Source organism: Gracilinanus agilis, chromosome 6, assembly GCF_016433145.1.
Source record: "Gracilinanus agilis isolate LMUSP501 chromosome 6, AgileGrace, whole genome shotgun sequence".
NCBI lineage: Eukaryota > Metazoa > Chordata > Mammalia > Didelphimorphia > Didelphidae > Gracilinanus > Gracilinanus agilis.
This window is the reverse complement of record NC_058135.1, coordinates 174839684-174861504: the sequence shown is the minus strand read 5'-3', so window position 1 is coordinate 174861504 and position 21821 is coordinate 174839684. Positions and strand designations below refer to the sequence as shown.

Below are 21821 nucleotides of genomic sequence, written 5' to 3'. Positions count from 1 at the left end.
AGTAAATTAGGGGAACATAGGATAGTTTACCTGTCATATCAATGAAGAAGGGAAGAATTTATGACCAAACAAGAGACAGAGAATATTGCAAGCTGTATAATGAATAAGTTTGATTATATTAAATTAAAAAGTTTCTGTACAAACAAAACTAATGCAACCAAGATTAGAAGGGAAGCAACAAATTGAGGGAAATTTTTTTACAACAAATTTCTCTGATAAGTTTCATTTCTCAAATATATAAAGAACTAAGTCAAATTTATAAGATTCCAAGTCATTCCCCAATTCATAAAAGGTCAAAGGCAGTTTTCAGGTGAAGAAATCAAAGCATCAATAATCATATGAAAAAATGTTCTAAATCACTCTTGGAGAAATGCAAATTAAAACAACTCTAAGGTTCCACCTCACACCTGCAGATTGACCAATATGATAGTAAAGGAAAATGATAAATGTTGGAGGGAATGTGGCAGAATTGGGACATATACATTTCTGATGGAGTTGTGAACTGATCCAGCCATTCTGGAGGGCAATTACCTTTTCATCTATTAATACCACTATTGGATCTATATCCCAAAGAGATAAAAAATGAGAAAGGACTTGTTTATACAAAAATATTTATAGCTGTTCTCTTTGTGGTGGCAAAGAATTGGAAAGAAAAGGGATGTCCCTCAGTTGGGGAATGGCTGAACAAATTGTAGTATATGATGGTGAATGGAATTGTGCTGTAAGGAATGATGAACAGGATGATTTCAGAAAGAACTGGAAAGATCTACATGAACTGATGCAGAGTGAAATAAGCAGGGCCAGGAGAACATTGTACATAGTAACTGATATATTGTGGGACAATCAAATATGATACACTTTGCTACTAACAGCAATACAATGATCCAGGACAATTCTAAGGGACTTATGAAAACATTGCTTTTACCATCTAGGGAAAGAACCTTTGGAATAGAAATATAGAGTTTGGGTTTTGTAAGATTATTCACTTACAAAAATGAATAATATGGAAACATGTTTTGTGTGATAATACATATATAACCCAGATTGAATTGCTTGCCAGCTCCAGGAGAGGTGAGGGAAGAAGAGATGGAGACAATTTGGATCATATAACTTTGGGAAAACACATGTAGAAATTTGTTATTAAAATTTTAAAAATTAAAAGAAAGAATACATGAAACAATGAACATATTAATGATGTACTTCAAAAGCCCCTTAAAGAAGAGAGGTTAAATTGTTTATACAAGGTTAGCTATGTTTGCTAGTTTCACACAACTAATTAATAGTAGAGTTGGCACTAGAAATAAGGTTTCCCTGACTACTGCTGTGCTGTGCTGAAAGTACAGTGCTTTTCCCTTATACCATGTTATCAAGACAATGTATTATTATATAGTAGGACATAGCCAATAGGAGATAAAGCTATAGTAGGTTCTAGGACAAAGAGGTCAACATGGGCTGGAGAAAGTGGGTCTACAGCCAGAAATTGAACACAAGTTTGGAATTTACTTAGATTTTGAAAAGTTAACATACAAAAGTATTTGCACTAAAATTCTGATTCCATCAAAAGATTACTTGCTTTGATTTATCAGTCTTATTAACTTATTATTTCTAAATTCTAAATTCTAGATTTAAGCCCATTAAATTAAACTTATTAAATATTCTAATTCTAAAGGCAGGTACACTACAGTAATTATCTTGACAAATGATGCATTTTTATATTAAAGAAGGTAATAAAAATGAAAAATTGAAGCTTTTATTTGGAAGTATTATTCTTTTTTAAAAAAACGGCCCAGTGATTTCAGCATGTGGCAAGGAAGCTCTCTTTGCCAAGGCAGATTAGCAGACAGTAAGCAGTACAATTTTACTTTATTTATTTATTTACTTATTTACTTACTTACTTATTTATTTATTTATTTTTAAAACCCTTACCTTCTGTCTTGGAATCAATACTGTGTATTGGCTCCAAGGCAGAAGAGTGGTAAGGGTGGGCAATGGGGGTCAAGTGACTTGCCCAGGGTCACACAGCTAGGAAGTGTCTGAGGCCAGATTTGGACCTAGGACCTCCCGAGCAGTACAATTTTAGAGAGTTGCCAGGAGCACTGGTAGACTAAGCTGTTGAAGAACTTATGGCATGTGTGCTGGAGGGGGCTGTGCCCCTCCCCCTCTCCAATGTATCTGAGGACATTTTTCACATGACCCGCCCCTCTGCCCAGCAGCCCAATGGGAACACTTCTTCCCTCCCCTGTCTGGGGCAAGGTTGGGAGAGGGGAAGGGCTCACATGTGACGTGAGGGTGCAGTTTGGGCATTCAGTCTCTAAAAGGTTCACCATCAGTGGCCTAAGCCCAGGCCTACAGCCAGTACGTGTCAGTGGTGGGACCTGAATTGGACCCAAGACCATGCTTCCTAGTGTTTATTCCAACTTCAGTATTTGCATTTTTATGTAAAACCCCATGCAGAAAAGCACATGGTGAACACTCACATATCAATTGAGAGGATCACTTTTTTATTTAAAAGACTAATATTGTAGAAGAGTTGTATTTATAACCACTTTTGACTTTGGGAGCATGAACTTGGAAAATGAGACTGGAAAGGAAGGCTGGAACTCAAGTATATTCTTCTATAAGTTAGTTCCTTGTATTTGCCTCTGGTAATTATTTTGCAAAAGAAAAGGTAAATTTAATATTTAGATATGAAAAACTACATAAATATTGTATAGTATGATATACATTTACAAAGCTGTTTTTAACATGTAGGAATTTTTAGATGACTTTTTTTGCTTGATTAGCAAAGAATAATGGAATTATTTTTATTTTACATTGGAAATTTATTTGAGAGTAGCATATTATAGATGAATAACTGTTGGGGCAGAAGACTTGGGCTTAAATTTTGGTTCACCCTGATAATTTACTTTGTGACCACAGGCTAGGCTTTGTGAGCCTCATTTGCAAAAAAAGGGATAACTGGGTTTCATATCAGCTCCCATTGAGGAAAGGTACGAGTAAAGTGTTAAAATACAACGGCAGGGGAAGCTGGGTGGCTCAGTGGATGGAGAGAGGCCTGGAAACAGGAGGTCCTGGGTTCAATCTAGCCCCAGATACTTCCTAGCTATATGACCCTGGGCAAGTCACTTGACCCCCAGTGCCTAGTCCTTACCACTCTTCTGTCTTGGAACCAGTATACAGTGGTGATTCTAAGATGGAAGTGTTAGGGTTTTAAAAAATGTAGTGGCTGTATTGCTCTTATTGACAGCATATTAATTTCCTTCTCAAATTTCAAGTTCTCCTGACTACAGACTGTTTTTGTTAATCTACTGCAGGCTCAGTCCTCCTGTACTTCCACTATGTTCTGTAAAAGAAATCCAATCATCTACTGATAAATTTTTCAAAGTAGAACCATCTGAAATTACCAATGGTTGTTTCCTTGCTGTCCTAACAAGAGAGGTAAGTCTCAAAAAGACTCCAACCCACATGCTCCTGTGCAAGTTTTCCCCAGCAACTAAATTAAGCTTTCATGCATCAAGTATACCTACATTTTTGTGTTGACTAACAGTTGTATTCTTTTTTCCCTTGGTCTTCCAGGCCTTTTTCTGAGAGTTATCAGGAATGATTGACTTTTAGAATTAGGATTAAGTTTGGCTCCATACATACTGGCCCAGGCCATCATTCCCAGCATGTTCCCTGCTCTTTCATACCTTTGCTGAAGTGGTGGCTAGTATTTAGAATTAATGCTTTCCTACATTTCTGTCAGTTATTTTATCTGCCCCGTAAGAGTCAGTTCAAATTCTATTTCATCCATCCATGAAGACTTTTTTTATCCCTCTCCTCAAAAGAGACCCCAAAAGCCTAAGAAATCGCATAATTTATATCTCCCCTTCACACTTCCACTCTAGAGCTTGTATTATATGTGTGTACAAACTTATCTTTGCTAGACTCTAACTCCTAAGACAGAGGCCGTGTTTTATTGTTGGGGTCATTGATCTAGAGCTGGAAGGGAACTTAGAAGAACAGCCCTGTTTTAGAGATGAGGCCAATCGTCCTAGGTTTAGAGAGGAGCCCCAGGCTTGGCCAAGGTCACCTGGGAAGTAGAAATACCAGGTCAGGGCGCTTTCTGTTGTACCACACTGCTGCCTCTCACTTTCAGGGCTGTTGCTTAGTATGTATCTTGGACACAGCAGTTAGTCAATGAATGTATTAGACTGAATTTTGCTGTTGTGTTTTAATAAAATGAAGTTATAAGCATGATAGTAAATGCCTCCGTGTAAGGGTCTCTTTAGAGTTCTTCAGTGACTTTGGCCAATAAGATAGCAGAAGAAGGTGCCGGTGTAGTGGTAATAATGGTGTGTTACAAAGTAGAATTCAGACATGCTTTCCACACATTTTCAACTTCTGCTTGCTCCGAGAGCCCCAATAAAAGTACTTGTACATCTTGTGAATGCTCACTACACAGAAGAATGGATCACTTTTAGAAGTACTGAGCTTTCCTGTATTTACCTTGTGTTACTTATTGCTGTTATGTCTCAGGCTTTTTGGGTATAAATGCTTTTATGGCAAGGATGGTGCCATTTCTTTCCCTTAAATGATGTAGTACATTTATATTCAGTGAGGATCCAAATGTGTGGGGAGGTCTTGAGGCCTTAAGGCCAAAACCAGTTACCAAAGAAATTTTGTCAAATGTACTTTACACTAGTCTACTCGTCTTTTAAAAAACAAAGTAGAAAAGAAAGTATAGTCTAGGGAATCTCTTAGCTTTATGACTTTTTTCCCTTTTTGGTGTTTGCCTTTAACCTTGAAAAGTTTCAGTGTCCATTTCTTCTCACATTAAAAATCATCTTCATGAAAGCTAGACATGTAGTCAATACAATATCTTATAGCCACACCACTAAACCTCCCATAAGCTAAAACATTGCAATTATTTTCTTTTATGATTTTAGTGTCTGTCTGAATAATAGGAGCTTTTATGACTATCGATAATTTTGTATACAATATCTTAAATAGTCTTATATGGGATAGCTAGCATTTAGTAGATGAAGATACTTCGGTTTAGAGAGCCAGTAAGTGATGGAGCCAGGAGTAGAATTTAGTTCTGCCTTCTAATTCTCAGATTGCTTCTCTTTCTATTAAACAATGTTGCCTTCCTTTAATGGGCCACATCTTGTGGATGACCTAGTTTAGTACTGCTTTCTAATAAAACAAAGTCTATACCGCTCTCTTAATACAATCAATATGCTTTATAAACATATGGGAAACTTCACAGCTCCATGAATAAAGCTGTATGCTGTAGACAGCAAAATACCAGCAGAAAAAGAGGAATGCTACATTGCAATGAATCTTTTTTATTCATGAGTGATCTAAAACACTCTGCTACCCACCACTCATTAAATTTTGCAGCACAGCATTAAATGGGAATGTTGTTCTCCCACAAGCAGAGTCCAAGTCACTTGCTGAGGATTATACTCTTCAGGCAAGAGCTGTGAATAGGTAGAATCAATCAAGTACCACTCATCTGCTTCTCTTGACCGTATAGTATAATAAAGATACTGATTTTTAAAATTGCTGCTGAAATGATACATTTAAAATATTAGACGAACACCATTTAATAGACCACTTCTTTTAAAATTTCAGCGGGACCCATCGGAGACAGTGTCTGTCAAAGACGTTTTGGCACGTGCTGCAGCAAAAGGATTGCTAGATGGTATTGAGCTAGCCAAAACCTCAAAAAGGGAGAAGAAGAAAAAGAAATCCAAAACAACACTGACAAAAGCTTCTGTTAATGAGAACATGAGTACACAAATAAAAATTGCAGAGTTTCTGAACCGAGAATTGAGACCCCAAGTTAATCGTTCAGGGGAGACATTAACGACCAAAGCGTATGTTCCGCCGAAAAATGCAAATCAAACAAATACTACACCTCCTGTACAGAAAAAAACTGTCAAGATGCCCTCCTACGCTTTGGTGCCAACTACACTAATGAAGAACATGCCTTCCACGTCCAAGATGTCCGAGAGACAGATGAGCACGGTGAGGCCACGGCCCGAGGAAAAAATGGTGGCGCTGAAACCTGTAGAGATTGTTTTGCCTCCAGTGATGATGCCATACGCTGGTGCCCAAATCAGCAAAAACCAGATTCCGGCACATTTCTATTACCGTTGGATTGGAGGCAAGACCGGCAGCTTCGTTACACCTGCAACAGCCAAAAAATTAGAAAAACCTAAAGAAAATTTACCTTCCTCCGCAGTGAGGCATTCTCAACCATGGCTTTGATCATCACCTGTTTTTTTCCCGGGGTCAGGGGGCAGAATATTTGTCTATCAAATTTGATCCTTCTCTAAAGGTTAAATATCCTAGGATAGATATTCAACCTTTAGGTCTTCTAGCCCAAATCTAAATGGGATGCTACAGTCAGCGAATTAAGATAAGTCACAATAATGTAGTCCAGGAAATTAAGCAAAGCAGAGTTCACCAAACTGGGTAACTCAGTGCTTATCTCCTTAGAACGCAACAGTTGTAGATTCGATATCAGTTATTAGAGTTTTATTACTTCTGTAACTTGGTCATTAGGACATCAGTTTTAAAAAGAAACTTGAGAAGTAGTATCTTACCTGAAGATAATTCTTTTTTATCCTACCCACCAAGTTTATTTAAGAACTTAAACTTTTAAGAAGACAGTTATAGAAGCAGTTACAGGAAAGATGCCGGCCCTCTCAGATGAAATGTAGATTCTTAATTCAGCATACATTGCGTCTTGCTGTAACTTTACGAGACAGCATGTCCGGCCTTTAAGCTGAACTATTGTTTGAAAGTTAGGGAGATCGCTTTGTACTGATATTGAGAATGATTACATGCAGGAAAAACAAGAGGTTCCAACCACCCTGTGGGCTATATAGAATCAGATGTTCTTTTACACAGTGAAAAATACTTTTTATAAGGTGAACTTTCCAGGGGTCCTGAGCAGGGTAAAATAGGCATAGCTCTCTTGACCACTTAAGCCAAATGCTGTTTTAAATAATGACTGAAAGCAAGTTTACTCCTAACTATGATCAATTCTAAGAAGATGTAAAATCGTTGGATCCAAGTAACACCAGTGGTTGAAGAAACCCCTAAAGATTCCTAGTTCCACTTAAGAGATCAGGTGAAATGTGAAAAGCTACAAGTCATTTCAAATTGAAAACAGTAATCACACTTTGGCAAATCATTTCTGTTGCACAATCTGCTAAAAATGTAGCATTTTGTTAATTATATTAAATGCCAATTCATCTTCTAAGAAGATGAATGCCCGCTAAGAATTAGTTTGATTGTCAATTCTGGATCTACTGACTTTTTTCATCATGGCAACAGAAATTGTTTGACAGTAAGTAGAACAAGTTACAACTTTAGTGGCTTTTTTAAAAATACTGTTCAAAAAACAGTTTCATAAAGTCTGAATTTAAATGATGTTCTATACTCAGAGTTCAGTAGTGTTGAACAGTGTTGTGTAAATTACTCATTTCTAAACATTTAATTCAGGTGGATAGATACTATAGTTTTAAAATACCTTAGACGGTATAATTGTAGTAGCATGTAAATATGTTAAAAAAATGAAATCTTAGCTATATATTTGGAAAAAAAGGAATTGTGATTTTTCATTTTAACTAATAAATTGTTTTCTATTTTAGTTGGAGGTTTACATTGTTTCATAGGTTAAATATTAGTGAAAAAAGAAATAAAAAGGGCTCTTCTTTTTTACATGGGAAAACAGTATGTTATCTGGAATCTTCAAAGGAAGAGCTCTTTTGTACCAATTATGATTTTTAAATTTTGTCAAGGAGTACAGTGGTATTCTTTTACCTTAACATCATGAATGTATAAATCATGAACCACAAATACCAGAGTCTATCCAACTACCATATGTGCTCATCCTCCCCCATAACCTAGAACTTGTTTAGCATTCTCAATGAACATATTTTACTTAAAAATTTTGTTTCATCTTGGCAGCAAAAAGCCCATTATTTCCCATGGCCCTAGTATTCCATTTTCATTGGTAGTTCTAAGACGGTATGTCTGCTTGCTCTGATGAAAAAAAAATTAGGGCCCTTTTCCCAACCTCTACTGCATCTGGTTTTTGAAGTTCTGTTAGAACTTTTAGCTATTTGTTTTAAGTATTTCGAATAATATATAAATCATTGCACTAAGTTATTTCAAACTTTTCTCTTTACATTTAGCATTATATGAACTTTCTATATTAAACAATTGTCTAATTAAGCCTGCAAGCTTTTTTTTTTACTGTAAAACTTTTAATAAGAATATGATAGGGTTTTTATGATAAAGCAGTGATATACTTTTTAAAAATGAAAGAAAAGAAAATACCACTAAGAAGTGTTTCCTACCTGGAGGCTAAGCTAGATGCTTAGACATTGAGACACTGAATCTTGAGCTAATTACTATCAGAATTTTTATCAACTCTTAGACTGTGAAGTTTCACTCAATCTATGTGAGATCTCTTGGACCTTCAGGAGACCTGTGCCATTCAACCTTGGGCACTCCTATGTTCAATTTCAGAGTGATGTAGGTGTCCACATCCCTCAAATAAAAGAGTTTTAATCGAGTGGTCTGTAATCTGGATTTGATATTACATCAGATTTTCTCTCTGCAGTCCCTGAATCAAGACTATTTAAAAAAGCTAAATGTGAAAGTATTTTAAGTGACAGAGTGCTGGTCACCCACAACCAGTTTCTTTTGGAAAGTGAAGTACAAGTTTTCTTCTTACATTTTTGGGAAGTGAAGTACATCTCAATATTCTTGAGAAAAAAAGCTGAATATTAAGGCCAAACTTGAAATAATATGTTGCACTAGGAATCAGAAGATCTGCAGAGGACATTTTGTGGAATGAGTATTTGTTGGTTATAAAGATAAAGAAATATGAAAAGGTGTGAAGAGGACAAATAGATTGTGTTAATGAGTGTCCCGGTTAATAGGAAGGGACCAGTTAATTAACCGGGTGTCTTAGTTCTTTCATGTTATGGTATGATATCACCTAAGTGAGAAATCAGATGGTTTTTTCAAAAAAATTACACTTGTTTAGTGCTTAGAAAAGACTACAATCTCAGGTTGTCATGGTAAGTTTAAGATAACACTTCCTTTCCCTTCTCAGTCACACGATGCTAGACTAACTCTTCTTTAGCGAGCCCAGTTCAACAGCATTTCTTAACAAGCTTTTAATTTGTACCTACTAACTGCGTGGCCCTATTGCCAGAAGCTGGAGATATAAAGATGCTCCCTTAAGGAGGTGGTGATCTAAGGGGATGATAAGCATAGTGCAAAGCAGAATGTAGAGGAGGGAATCTAGGCAAGGACTGTAAGAAATACAAAGGCGAGTGTCCTTTTAGCCAAGGTAGGGAATGGAGTTAGAATTGGTGAATACTTCAAGGAACCCAAACTAGACCTTGAAGAGAAATATTTCAGCAGATGGAGAGTTGGAGGGATAAATTCCAAATATGAAGGAAAGGAATATGCTAAGATGGGAGAGGGCAAAGAAGAGCTCAGAGAATAGCTAGTTCTTCAATTTGTATTATATCAGATAGGCAACAGGAAACCACCAGAGATTTTTGAGTAAGATTATGACATGATCAAACCTAGACATTAAACTGATTATTTTGGCAACTATGTGAAGAATGGATCAAAGAGGGGAGAGATGAGGCCAGTTAAGGGTCTATTATTAATTTAAGAAAAAGGCAAGGTAAGGCGACAGTTTGAGAGGAAAGAAGAGGTCAGATATTTGAGTTACTGAGGAAGTAAAATACAGGGATTGAGGGAGTGGGAAGAATCAAAGATGACAATTTTAAGCCTGGAACAGCAAAAATAGAGATATTCAGCCATCAACTGAAAATTCAGACCTGGAGCTCAATAGAGAAACCAGGATTGGTTAGCTAGATGTTGTAGTCGCCTACATAAAGGTGATAATTGAAGATGAAGATGAAAATGCCAAGGGACAAAATGTATAGATGAGAAAAAAGGCCAAGGACAACCTCTGTGGGATGCTCACATTTAAAGCTGGAAAGATGATGAACCAGTGAAGGAGACTGAGAATGTATAAGCTGGAGGATCAGAAAATAGTAGTGTCATTGAAGCCAAGACAGAAAAGAATAAGAAAAGATGGCATGTTCAAGAGTTTCCATGAGCTACATAAGGAGTCAAAGAAAATAAGAATTTAGACTATTGGTCTTTGGCAATTAAAAGATGACCAGACTCCTTGTAGATGGATGTTACATTAGAGTACTTATACATAGATTGAAGGGGAAGGGAGGAATGAGTTGGATAGCAAATGTAGACTAAATTTTTGTAAAATTTTAACAGAAGAGTTACTTTTGCTTCTCTGTCCAAACAAGATCTGTCCCTTTTCTGGCTACTCAAAGTGTACTAGCCTGGCATTTTATTCAGAATTTGAATATGCCATTAATGTTTAAGTTTTATCTGGGAGAAGTGGCAAAAGAACCAGTTTAATCAAGGCCTTCATCCATAATTAAATACGAAAAAAGATAACAGAAGACATCTTAGATGACTAAATGGATGTTTCAAAACAGCTCAATTTTGGAAAAGATTTCCAAACAAAAAAGCCAACATAGACTAAACGTGTTTTAAGTTTCTCCCCCCCCCCCCCATATGACTTCCATTTTTTGGAGATAAAGGAGTCAAACATTTTATGCAGCTAAGTTTATTCTCACAACAAATTACATTTAAATGTGTAAAAGTGATCAACAGCAAAAGGAATAAAATAAAGGAAAGCAAACATTTCTTTTTGGAGTAAGCTGCTTTGATTAGAAGTGAGGTCTTTAACATGATAAACAGTGAGCAAGAGTTCTTCCAGAAGCTCCAGCTTCCTTTTACTGACTGCACAACACATGTTTGAGCCACATATTAAGATAACTAAGCTTGCGGAATACAGAACTAATAACGTTTTTAATTGTAAAGCTGATCTTAGGGCTTGTAGCAAATTAGTGCAGAACAGTCTTAGAACTTTTCATTTTGAAAACAGCAGAATTTTTTGTTGTGAAGCTTGAGGTTGCTGTGCCCACAGTTTATCATCTAAGAACTCATTTGAATGGAAGTGGGATTAATAACCCATCATGCATTTTAAAATAGTATTCTAATTAGTTGTAGATGGTCTTCTTTTGAATTGGGGGAAAGGGGGGGCATGTATACAGTTTAAAAAGAAACAGCAATATTTTAAAGGACACTAAAAAGTAACAACTTAGTGTTTCAGTCTGCAAAGTAAAAGCTTAAGCTAAAGACGGTGTTGGCTACATTTTCCTTGTTCCCAAGGAGTGTATTATGAGGTGGTATGTCTGCATCTATCTTTCTAATTGCTTTTTAAAAAATAAAAGAAATGAACTTTACACATTTTGCCATTTCTTCTACATACTCCAATAAAAATATGACTACAAATCATTACAAAACCACCTTTTAGGTAACCTATAATACATGGAGATTACTTAGAACTGGATACATTGTGAAATAATGTCCAGTAAAGATAATACATTAACATAATAATGCAGTATATTTCAGTAAAAATAGAATAAATAAAATAAAAATATTTTAAGCTGTATTTAACAGGTTAATTCAAAAATGACACAAGACATACAAGGCATAGTGCACATGGCTGCCTGCTTACAGAATCACTAGATAGAAAGAATGCATAGATAACTGAAGTGTCACTACAACATTGGGTAAAACATTGGTATTCTCCCGCTCAGTCTCACACTCACACACACACACATCCAAGCACCCAAGCATCTACTTCATACATACTTTTTGGCCATGGCAGAAAGTGTCAGAACATACTGTTTAAAATAATCAGTTTTATAAAATTAATTAGCATTTAGGTAAATATGCAAAGCTATTTTAAAAGCAAAATATCTGCAAATATGTTTCATATGTAATGTCTATTATTTGTTTTAATGCTTCCTATAATTGCATATATATATATATATACATAAGTAAATATATGTGTATATATATATATATATATATAAATCAGTTTGTTGCTCAAAACTAAGCTCAGTGTTCTTGATCCTGACAACAAAACAATTTAAGCCTTGAAAAATAAAGATGAACTTGTAGTTCTGATGGAATTTTTCTAAATGAAAGTGGCTTATTTGATTTTTTAAAAAAGTTTATACTGAATGTCATTTTGCCTTGGAAAATCACTGAGTTGGAATGTCAACATGATGGAGTCCTGGGTGGAATTGTGAACAGTAATTTCTTAAAAGGACACAGGGCGTCCATAATTTTGAATTTCCTTCTTGACACACCACTGGCCATTTCAGTTGGTGGACACCAGTAGTGGCCAGAATGATTAAATGTACACTATCCAACTAGTGATCTGGAACTTGGTGAGCCCTGCTAGTTAGTTAGTTAGGGGATCTGGAAGAAAATTACATTAATGACCTACATTAGGAGACCAACCACCAATTGCCTTAAAAACTAATCAAAATGTGGTAAACAGCAGAATGAAGTCCTACTAACTTCAATTTACTGACAAGTTACATAGATTTAAATACGTCACAAAGACAGAAGCATCCTTGGGATTCCCCAAGATATTTTCCCAGAACAGATATGTGAATGAGTTGGGAAATTCATGTAGCTCTTGCTTCTCTACAGTACCTGTTATTTTCATGGGGTGGGAAATTGACTCTACAGGAGATTTTTCTGCACAAATATACTCAGTATCACCTGGACATTTTTTTCCCCCTACTTATATGAATTCCAGAATTGCCTGAAAAATCTTTCCATGGTGGTTATTATTTTTTGCATTTGCCCTCAGGCTTTTGAAAGGACTCTTATGACTGCTATGGAGTCTGCCTGGTAGAGTAGAAAGGACACTGGGATAAGGGTCAGGAAGACCTGGGTTGGCATCCAGGCTCTCTTGTTTCCTGGCCTCAGGCAAGTTACAACTTATCTGGGATTCAGAGTTTTTATTTTTCCCAATTTGTCACCAGCTTTGTCTAACTCGCATGAGATAATGATTGGAAAAATACTTTGAAAAGTGTTAGGTATGTTTCAAAATAAGGGGATTATGATACTGCTGTAATCAGAAATGAAAAAAAAATTAAACTTCATGTTCTAAACCAAACACATATGACCACTATTTAACCACCTTGATAATGGCCTTTTGAAATAAGAGCATCAATAAGTCTAGATTTTTCCATCTGTTCAGTTAGGTGATATGTTTAGATAGAAACAAATAGGCAGAAAATTTTGGGTAAAGTACTCTCTTCTATCTTATCTAAGAATCTTTTGTTCTGATCTGAAATAAAAAAGAATATTTCAAATTTTAAAAACAATTTAAAGAAACAAAAAAAAGGAGGAAAAGTATCTAGGAATGGCACAGAAATCTAAATAGCCTGGTCTTCGATGCACAAATTTGATAGGATGTTACTGCTATGTGGAATCTGTCACCAGGAAAAAAAATGTGATAGACAAAACTTGAGCAGAAATCTCTAAGCACAATCATAGTCCACTGAGCTGAGCCAGGTGCAGAATCCCCACATAACAGCAGCTAAAAGGTGGCTAATGCGGATAAGATAGTTCAAGTAAATGGCGAAATCTAAATGTACGTGAATACGACTGTGTGAAGGGCATCCCTTCGGTAATAATTTGCATAATAGATCCACACCAGACTCCTAAGGATGAAAGGTCTGGGGAGGTGGATTTCACTAGAAAGGTGTTTCCATAGAGAATGACTAAAGTGAGCTACAGCAAATAGCTTACATTCTCCAGTTGCATTGTTTAGCGTAAGGCAGAGTATTGGAATACGTCCCACCCAAAATGCATCGCCCTTTCATTGGACTATTCTCATTTCTGAGAGTTAGTTTGAAAATCATCCAATGGAAGTACTTGTCTGAAATGAAAGGCTGACTTTTTGGAATCCTCAAAATGATGCTATCAGACAGTTTTCAAGCTTCATTTCCCCTCCCCTCCAACATCATAAGAGAGAAACAGTAAGTCGACACAAAAGGGTGTCCATGGTTCAAAAGCATGTCAAACAAAGCTGTCGGGTGGTTTCTAGACCAACATCAACAATTTTGTCAACGAACAGATGCTATTTTGTAAAACAAACAAAAAAAAGCAAACAGAACCCCAAAAAACCTTGTCATTCTATCCTACAGGGATTCAATGCTAACTATCATGTAGTATCTACTCCAGTGTGGCAACAGGGCAAAGTGCTGAAGGTCTTAGAGGTTGCTCGTGACAAATCTCGCTCAAAAAGACAGTGAAACCAGGAGCTCGGGCCTCCTGCGTCCCCAGGACGGCCTTTAGTTCCGAGGGAGGAGGAGTGGGGCCACCTTCTTGTCTGGGTGTGAACTGAGGTCCTGTTTCAGAATATGTACAACAACAGACCTTCCACCTCTCGTGTGGTGTCACTCACTGACAGCAAAAAAAAACTATTCATGCTTCTTTTCATATCACACGATGGTGGCAAGGACGAGAGAACATGCTTGTCTAACGTTGTTTTGTTAAGGATTTATTTTCTGAAGACAAAGCATCAGCAATTGAATGGAAGGCAAAATCGTTCACGTTTCTGTAGTATCTGTAGCTACTGGATCTTCAGGTAAGTGGGACAGAATCCTCGAATGGGGGGACTTTATGGCGTTTCGGTCACGGGACGTTTCTGTTTCAAAGTGTCAATGAGAGATAAGACACCTCGTTTTACGTTGGTCGTGACTCTTCTGGTCACTGAGTCTGCTGGAGGAGGGGGGGGACGAACTTTCTGGGAAGGAGGTCGAGCCACCAAGCACTTCTGATACCGTAGCTGTGGGGAAAGAAAAAGGACACGTTCTGTCATGGTGAGTAACTCAGACATTGCTTGTGGTCCTCTCCTGGATGTAGTTTAAATGCCCTGTCAATGGTTCATTCACAAATGTTCAGCCACATCTAGCCCAATTCAATCAATATTTATTAAAATCTTGCTCTTTAGGGTCAAAGTATTTGCTAGGTATCCTTCTTTCCCAAGAGTGGGATTTCCTGGGTAAGTCATGCAACCCTGATTGCCTCAGTTTCCTGAGCTGGAAAAGGAAATGGCAAACAATAAAACGCCAAAAGGGGGTCATGGAGAGTCACACATGATTGAACCACAACAAAATTGGGCACAAGGGTCCAGAAAGAATAAAAATTAATTTCATCGATAAATTTCAATACGCTCTTCCACTAGCAAATTCTACAAACAAAGAAATACGTCACAAGATGTGTTTTAAAATCGAGGCTGCTTTGCTTATTTTTAGTTGGTAGCTATAGAATACTGCATAGATTGTCACATGTGGTTGATGTGTTGGCTGGTTTTGCCAAGCTGCTTTTTTTAAACTTTTTACTTTTTTTGTCAAAAAAGATGACTCATTGGGCAAGAGAGAAAGGTAGGGCATATATTTGGAAATGAACATGATGTAAAAACAAAAGATGTGAGAAAAAATGCAGTTAAAGCTGCTTCAGAGAGTATTTTAAGTCCACAAGAGTTTCCAGAATCTATGCTCCAGATAGATGCTGGACTTAGTTTCAGTCTTTTACACGAACTGGACATTCAGCTGGCTGGTTTCTCATTTGCATCATTAGGAAAATGGCTGGCTTGTTGATGCTGGGGTGAAAGGAGAAAAACTGCCCTCAGTATATTTGTGGATAAATCTTCCCAGGAGGGCTTTCACTGAGCTGATTCTCCACAGCTACAGTTGTGAATTAATGTAATGAAACTGTCCAGTAAATAACTGTAAATACTCTGTATAAAACCAAACCAAAATTACTTTGCTTCTAGAAGAGGGAAATCTTGGATTTGGGAATCTGAGAAAGCAAATTGCTGAAATCAATAATGAAGTTTAGAATTTAACTTCTATAAGCATGACAGAGCTAGAATCAAGGGCAATAACTTTTAAGACTAATGTGGTCTGTTTGATTCATCTTAACCCCAATTAAGTATTTCAATATGGCACTCAGCAGCCAGTGGTGCGCCTTGCCAAGTCATCCCAGTTATCCTTGTGCTTTCTTCTAATTAGTTCTTCATTTTCTTCTGCCTAGCCAGTTGGGTTCTTTGTGAGGTCTCCTCTTTCCCCTCTTCCCAATCCATTCTAGAAGTTAACTCTTTTTTTTTTAGAGTCAGAAAGAGAAAACCAGTGTTTTCAACTGTTGCCCTACCATGACTAGTCAGACAAGGGACAATAGCTATAGAGAACAGCAAGAAGGAAAGTGGGCCAAAGTCTTACCTGACTCATGTACCTTCTCACTTTGCACATTTCCTGGGCTGCACTTGAATTTATTTCTACGTAATTTAAATACTAATTCTATCCCTGCCAATTAATTACACAGATGCCGTTTGGAGAAAAAATCAAACCTCAAGACAGCACTGACCAAAAGTGAAGAACTGAAAAAACTCAGCACCTGGGCCAAGAAGTGGGTGTGAGCAGTTTTTGTATCACACAACTTAACATGTTCGATTAATAGGTGCTTTTCTTTCCTTAAACAAGATCCATAAAAATTAAGGATTTCATAATAAAATGCCAAACATCAGGGAAGTAAAGAAGAGAGAGAAAGAGAAAGAAATAAAGGGACAAAAAAATGTGCAATTATACTTGGATCTAGAACACTAAACTATCTTTTAGTAATAAAAACTTTATATTAATGATCAAAGTAGTTCCCTATTTGTTCTGTTTAATGCCAGTTAAATTATTTAATTTCTGATCTTTCAGGCCTTTAGCTTCTCAACCATTGGGCTGCCTCAATCATTTTGTATTAATTTGAAACAATACAAGTTGTTTAACACCAGAAATAATAGCAGTAAAATTTAAATCTGTAAAATTTGCTCTTTGTTTAAATAGCCCTTATTGAGGCACCTGATGGGAGCAGAAGTTAAGATCACTGAAAAAAAGTTTTGGATTTTTACCGATAGCATTCATTTATGACTCTCTTCTTGACCTTTGCTACAGAACTGTTATTAATCATCTTTTCATATATGCTTTGAGGATACACTTGGAATTTTTTCTTTTCTTTTTTAAAAAATTAAACTTTAAATCATGTAACCATGGGAAAAATACTTAAAAATAAATAATAATTTAAATATATGTGTAAATATTTAAATGTTACTAAATAAAATAAAATATATCTTTATATTAATTTTGCTTGGATTCATGGAGAGGCCAAGGTATAAACTCACTTTGAGAAAAAGTAAAGTAGCAAAGGGACCAATTTTGCCATCATGCAGCATTCCTTTAGAGATGAGGATTTGGATACAATTGTAATTTTTTAGTTTAGTTTTTTTTTTAAGACCTTATCTTCCATCTTGGAGTCAATACTGTATATTGGCTACAAGGCAGAAGAGTGGTAAGGGTAGGCAATGGGGGTCAAGTGACTTGCCCAGGGTCACACAGCTGGGAAGTGTCTGAGGCCAGATTTGAACCTAGGACCTCCCTTCTCTAGGCCTGGTTCTCAATCCACTGAGCTACCCAGCTGCCCCCTAATTTTTTAGTTTTGAGGGAAAATGGTTGGGAAGGAGAAGAGAGAAGCCCATTCATGCTTTTGGGATTACTCACCATGCACGCAGCCTGTACCGCTTCTGACACATTGCCTGCATTAGGCTCGCACCAGAAGACATGGCACTCAAAACGCTGATTCCCTGTATCCATGATGAAGGCAAAAGTATGGACGTCCTTGCCGACTCCCATGAAAGACAAGAAGCGAACGCGGCACTCCACTAGAACTTCCTCTTCATTCTAGAAGAAAGGACTACTCATGGAGGGTCTGCGATTCATGAAGGTCAACTTTCCCAGAAAGGCTTTTCAGCAGAGCACTGTGAAATAAAGCCACGGGTCTGCAGAACACTCCCAAGCTGAGGTGGGATAAAAAGCCCGTTTTGCTTTGTCTTTCTAAAGTGTAAATTTGTCTAGCATGGCCAGGACTGTCATGAATTTATCTTAAATCAGTGAATCTGTCCTTCTCAAGTCTGTGGGTTACCCGAGGAACCCCTTCCTCTCCCTTCACCCCTCTCTTTGGCCAGCCTCATGAGATATCAGCAACTCAATACAAATGAATACTCGCATCCTTATTTTAATAAATTTGGGGGAAGGAGAGAGCCAAGGGTGAAAAAAAAAAAGGAAGCCACCAGATAAAAATATCTTGATGATCTAGATTTAATTTGTCCTCTCCTCATTTTCAAGTGCAATAGAAAATCCATAATCCAAATCTTTTACCCAACCACAGAACTTACCAGTAATACCAAGCACAATCACAGTGACTATGATAAAGAGAACGTTAGCATGGGAGCTCCTTGAGAGAAGACACAGCTTCATTCTCTATCTTTGAGAATCTTTAGAAAGTGTCTGATAGGAACATTGTAACTGCTTGCTGATGGGCCCACTGATTTATCCCATAGTCTGGACACTGCTGTCACACGACTTTGATCGATCCTGTTAATGATCCCATATTTATCCCATCTGATCCAATAATGAACGGCCAGATCCCATTTTTCCATCTGCTCTGAGAAAAATGAACCCTCTGTTCTCATACCCCTTTGGCATTTCGTTTTCTTTTGGATACTGCATTATATTACCTATTCCACAGTGTCAAGTCGGTCTTGTTTCTCTAAAATATGCTCAATGAGGGCAGAACTTATGTGACTGACCTCTTGTGCAGCCCCCACTTCACCCAGCATAGGCAAGTTCAGTTACTAATTAAAGAACTACTAGAACCTTCAGGAAGGTTCGCCTTTCAAAGTCCAAAGCCCCTCAACCATTTGAGATCCAAAAGGCAAGGTGACTGCCATAATTAGTCAAAAACCAATTTTCATGGAAACTTCAGAGCAGTTTGACAACTGGTCATTTCTCTTTTTTTAAAAAAAACCTTATTCCCAAAATAAGTAAATTAGCTAAAACTTTCAATCTCAAAGCTTTTAACTGAGCTACATTTCAACTTATAACAGGCACACAAATAACCAAACTAAAATATCATTCCAGCTTATTTTTTTTTTATTAAAGCAGATCTCTAAATAAGAATATGAACCATGCTTTGCCTGGGGGTTGGGAAGAATGATAAAATCTGAAAGAAATGCTACTTTGTGAAGCAAAAGGACCTCCTGAGAGAGGTCTCTGAGAAGGTGGCTGGGCATGGCAGAGATGCCAGAATTTCAGGGACCCTTCCCAATTCTGACTTAGGGGCTATCCCCAGAAAGTGCCAGAGGTATTAGTATTGTCACTGCTCCCCCAAAAGAGACTCAGGTAGACCTTAATTGGTGTCCTTTCTAGAACAAAATTGCAAGCATAAAAGTATTCAAAAGCGGCTAAAAAAATGGCTCTATCAAACAACTCTGAAAGACTCAATAACTCACGCTAACGTTAATGGCCTGCTGATAACTGAAGCTATTCAGAACAGAAAGGTGATACATTCAAGATGAAGAATAACACAATTTTTTACCTATATAGGCAGTACAAAATTGTTTTATTTTACTATGTAGCTTTGCTATGAGGTTTCCCACCATCTTTTTTTCCCTAAAGGGAAGAGCTGGTTAGGAGGAATGGAAAATAAATTCTTATTAATGAAAAAAACACAAAACATTGACTTGTAGACCCAAAACATCAGTGATCTCTGAGGAGTCCTGAAGGATGGGAGAGATGCTAGCAGAGGTGAATATTCACCAAATATTGCCCCAATTTTCAAAGAGGAGAATAAGGTCAATAATTCATGCCTGAGACCCTACTGGAATGAAACCCATTTCACTTAATTTGTTGGGGTTTTTTTTTGAGGAGTTAGTAGAGTCTAGTAGATAGAAGGGAAATACCATGACAACATGATATCTGGATTTCAGCAAAGCATATGACAGCTGTGATATCCCTGGGAACAAAATGGAGATGGAGAGATTGGATGATGGAGATGACTGATAGAACAGGACTAACAAATGGTGACTAATGGATTGAAGTGAATCTATGGGAGGTCTCTACCCTAGACAGGAGAATCTGTCTTTGGCTTGGAGTTCCGTTCACCTTTTAATCGGTGAATTGAATCCAGACACGCCATGCTTTTGGCAGATGCCACAAAGCCAGAAGTAATACTCCATGTGTCTGAGCCACCGCCTGCCCTGAGCATTACATTTGGAGAAGGGCAGTAACAAGACAAAAGCAGGTCCAAGGCAGGCAGGCAGCCAGGATGGAGAAAGGGCTGCAAAGCATGCCAGAGGAGGCTTGTTGGAGAAATGAAGACGTGCTGACCACTTGTCTCCAAGCATCTGGAAGGCTGCTATCTTATTGTGAAGGACTGATGGTAGGGGGTGGCAGTGGGGGAGAGGGCAGCCAGGTGACTCAGTCTATAAAAAGTAGAAACTTAAGTATTTGTTTTCTGGGGAAAAAAAGTATCTGGCCCATGAAAGAAGTTCTTAAATGTATAATCCCATCTCAAGGACACAAATAGGCAGAATATAGCACTTTGTATTGATGTGGGTCTGGAAAATATGGTAAAGAAACATTTAGAATTTAGCCGATTTTTAGCAAAAAGTAAACCAACACCCATTTAGAATGGCTTCTGTAGCACGTATCATAGTGTTGGACTACAGAAGCATGCCATAGGCTTTCTACCTCAGGGCACTTATGATTCCATAATCATGAATTTAGGATAGGTGGTTCTCTCCTCCATAATGGCAGATCACAGCTCATCTGGTGCCATTCTTGTCCAGGGCCTCCTCCTCATCCCCCACAGAAGATCTACCCAGCATCCTGCAGGTGGTCTTCCCTACAACACTTGGCCAACTGACCTGTCATCTCTCACTCCCACAAAAGGACCAGTCCACCACCTTTTTCAATGAACACAAGTGCTCAAAGACATTTTCCTGAATCTTAAATACCATTGTGCCTAGGCACGCATTCTTCTTTACCTTCTCATTGATGACAGTCACGGTGGCATCAGCAACATTCATGGTGACTGGCAGCCAATCTTCTTTGTTCGACGAGGTCATAAGACTTTCTATGGCACTATTCAGGGTATCCATACCTGTGGAAGAAAACAGTGTAAAGGCACAGGCAACGATGAAAAGCTCCATGATCATCAGTGGTGGTCTGGAGAGGAATACCCAGGCATGGCCACTGACAGAAGAAACCAGATACACCTCAAGCCATCTGTGAGGGAAAGCTAAGGAAAGCAGTTTTTCAGCAATTTTCTCAGAATAAGAATATGATCACTGTTTCTCTGAAGACCCCTCTTACCTGGTCTAGACCATGGCTAAAAACCAGGCTACTTTCTACCATCAAGAGGGCACATAAATTCCCTCTGATTCTGAAATAGGAAACAAGATAACTATAGCAATCCAACTGAAAAGCAATTACCCTTATCTACCTTTCCCAAATTCATCTTGCTCCAAATAAACAAACAAAGAAGCCTTGCAAATAACAGCCAGGGCACATTATTCGGACCAAAGGGACTCTGGAAAAATAAGTATTGATAAGAAATTTTTCACCTTCATTTAACTTTATTTATAGAGATATGTTATTCCACATTGGTCAACTGTAGCAACACCCAGAGCATTTTGTTATCTGCCTCAGTCTTATCTAAACACTATCTTATTAAGACATTTGCACATTGTCCTGTAAAGCAGGAATCAAGTATTGAATCATTCCTTTTACATGAAAAAGGGGAGGATAAGAAAAAAAAGGAATTTAAGTATAGGCAAAGAAAAAGCTCAGGAAATGTGCTTTGTGATTATTTTGTTTTAATTATTTTTCTAATTATCAAGCACCTTTTCTCCCAATCTTATCTAATTCCATTAACACAGTCAAGTAAAGCAAATTCCAATCCTGATCACTTTCAAAAATGTTATCTCTTGAGAGGGGAGG

The 21821-nt window shown here is 37.5% G+C and overlaps 2 protein-coding genes across 2 annotated transcripts in view; one reads left to right on the top strand and one right to left on the bottom strand.

Moving 5' to 3' along the window:
- The window catches only part of NSUN7 (NOP2/Sun RNA methyltransferase family member 7), a 100492-nt gene extending 94234 nt beyond the window's left edge, over positions 1–6258 (top strand). Inside the window, exons 10-11 of the mRNA XM_044680566.1 lie at positions 3315–3438; positions 5620–6258. Coding sequence (XP_044536501.1) covers positions 3315–3438; positions 5620–6258 — 763 coding nt within the window. The remainder of the gene's footprint in view (positions 1–3314; positions 3439–5619) is intronic.
- An 8213-nt stretch (positions 6259–14471) lies between these two features.
- APBB2 (amyloid beta precursor protein binding family B member 2) overlaps positions 14472–21821 on the bottom strand; it is a 429171-nt gene continuing 421821 nt past the window's right edge. Inside the window, exons 16-18 of the mRNA XM_044681113.1 lie at positions 20867–20982; positions 17541–17720; positions 14472–14782 (exon numbers count right to left, since the gene is read on the bottom strand). Coding sequence (XP_044537048.1) covers positions 14615–14782; positions 17541–17720; positions 20867–20982 — 464 coding nt within the window. The 3' untranslated portion in view covers positions 14472–14614. The remainder of the gene's footprint in view (positions 14783–17540; positions 17721–20866; positions 20983–21821) is intronic.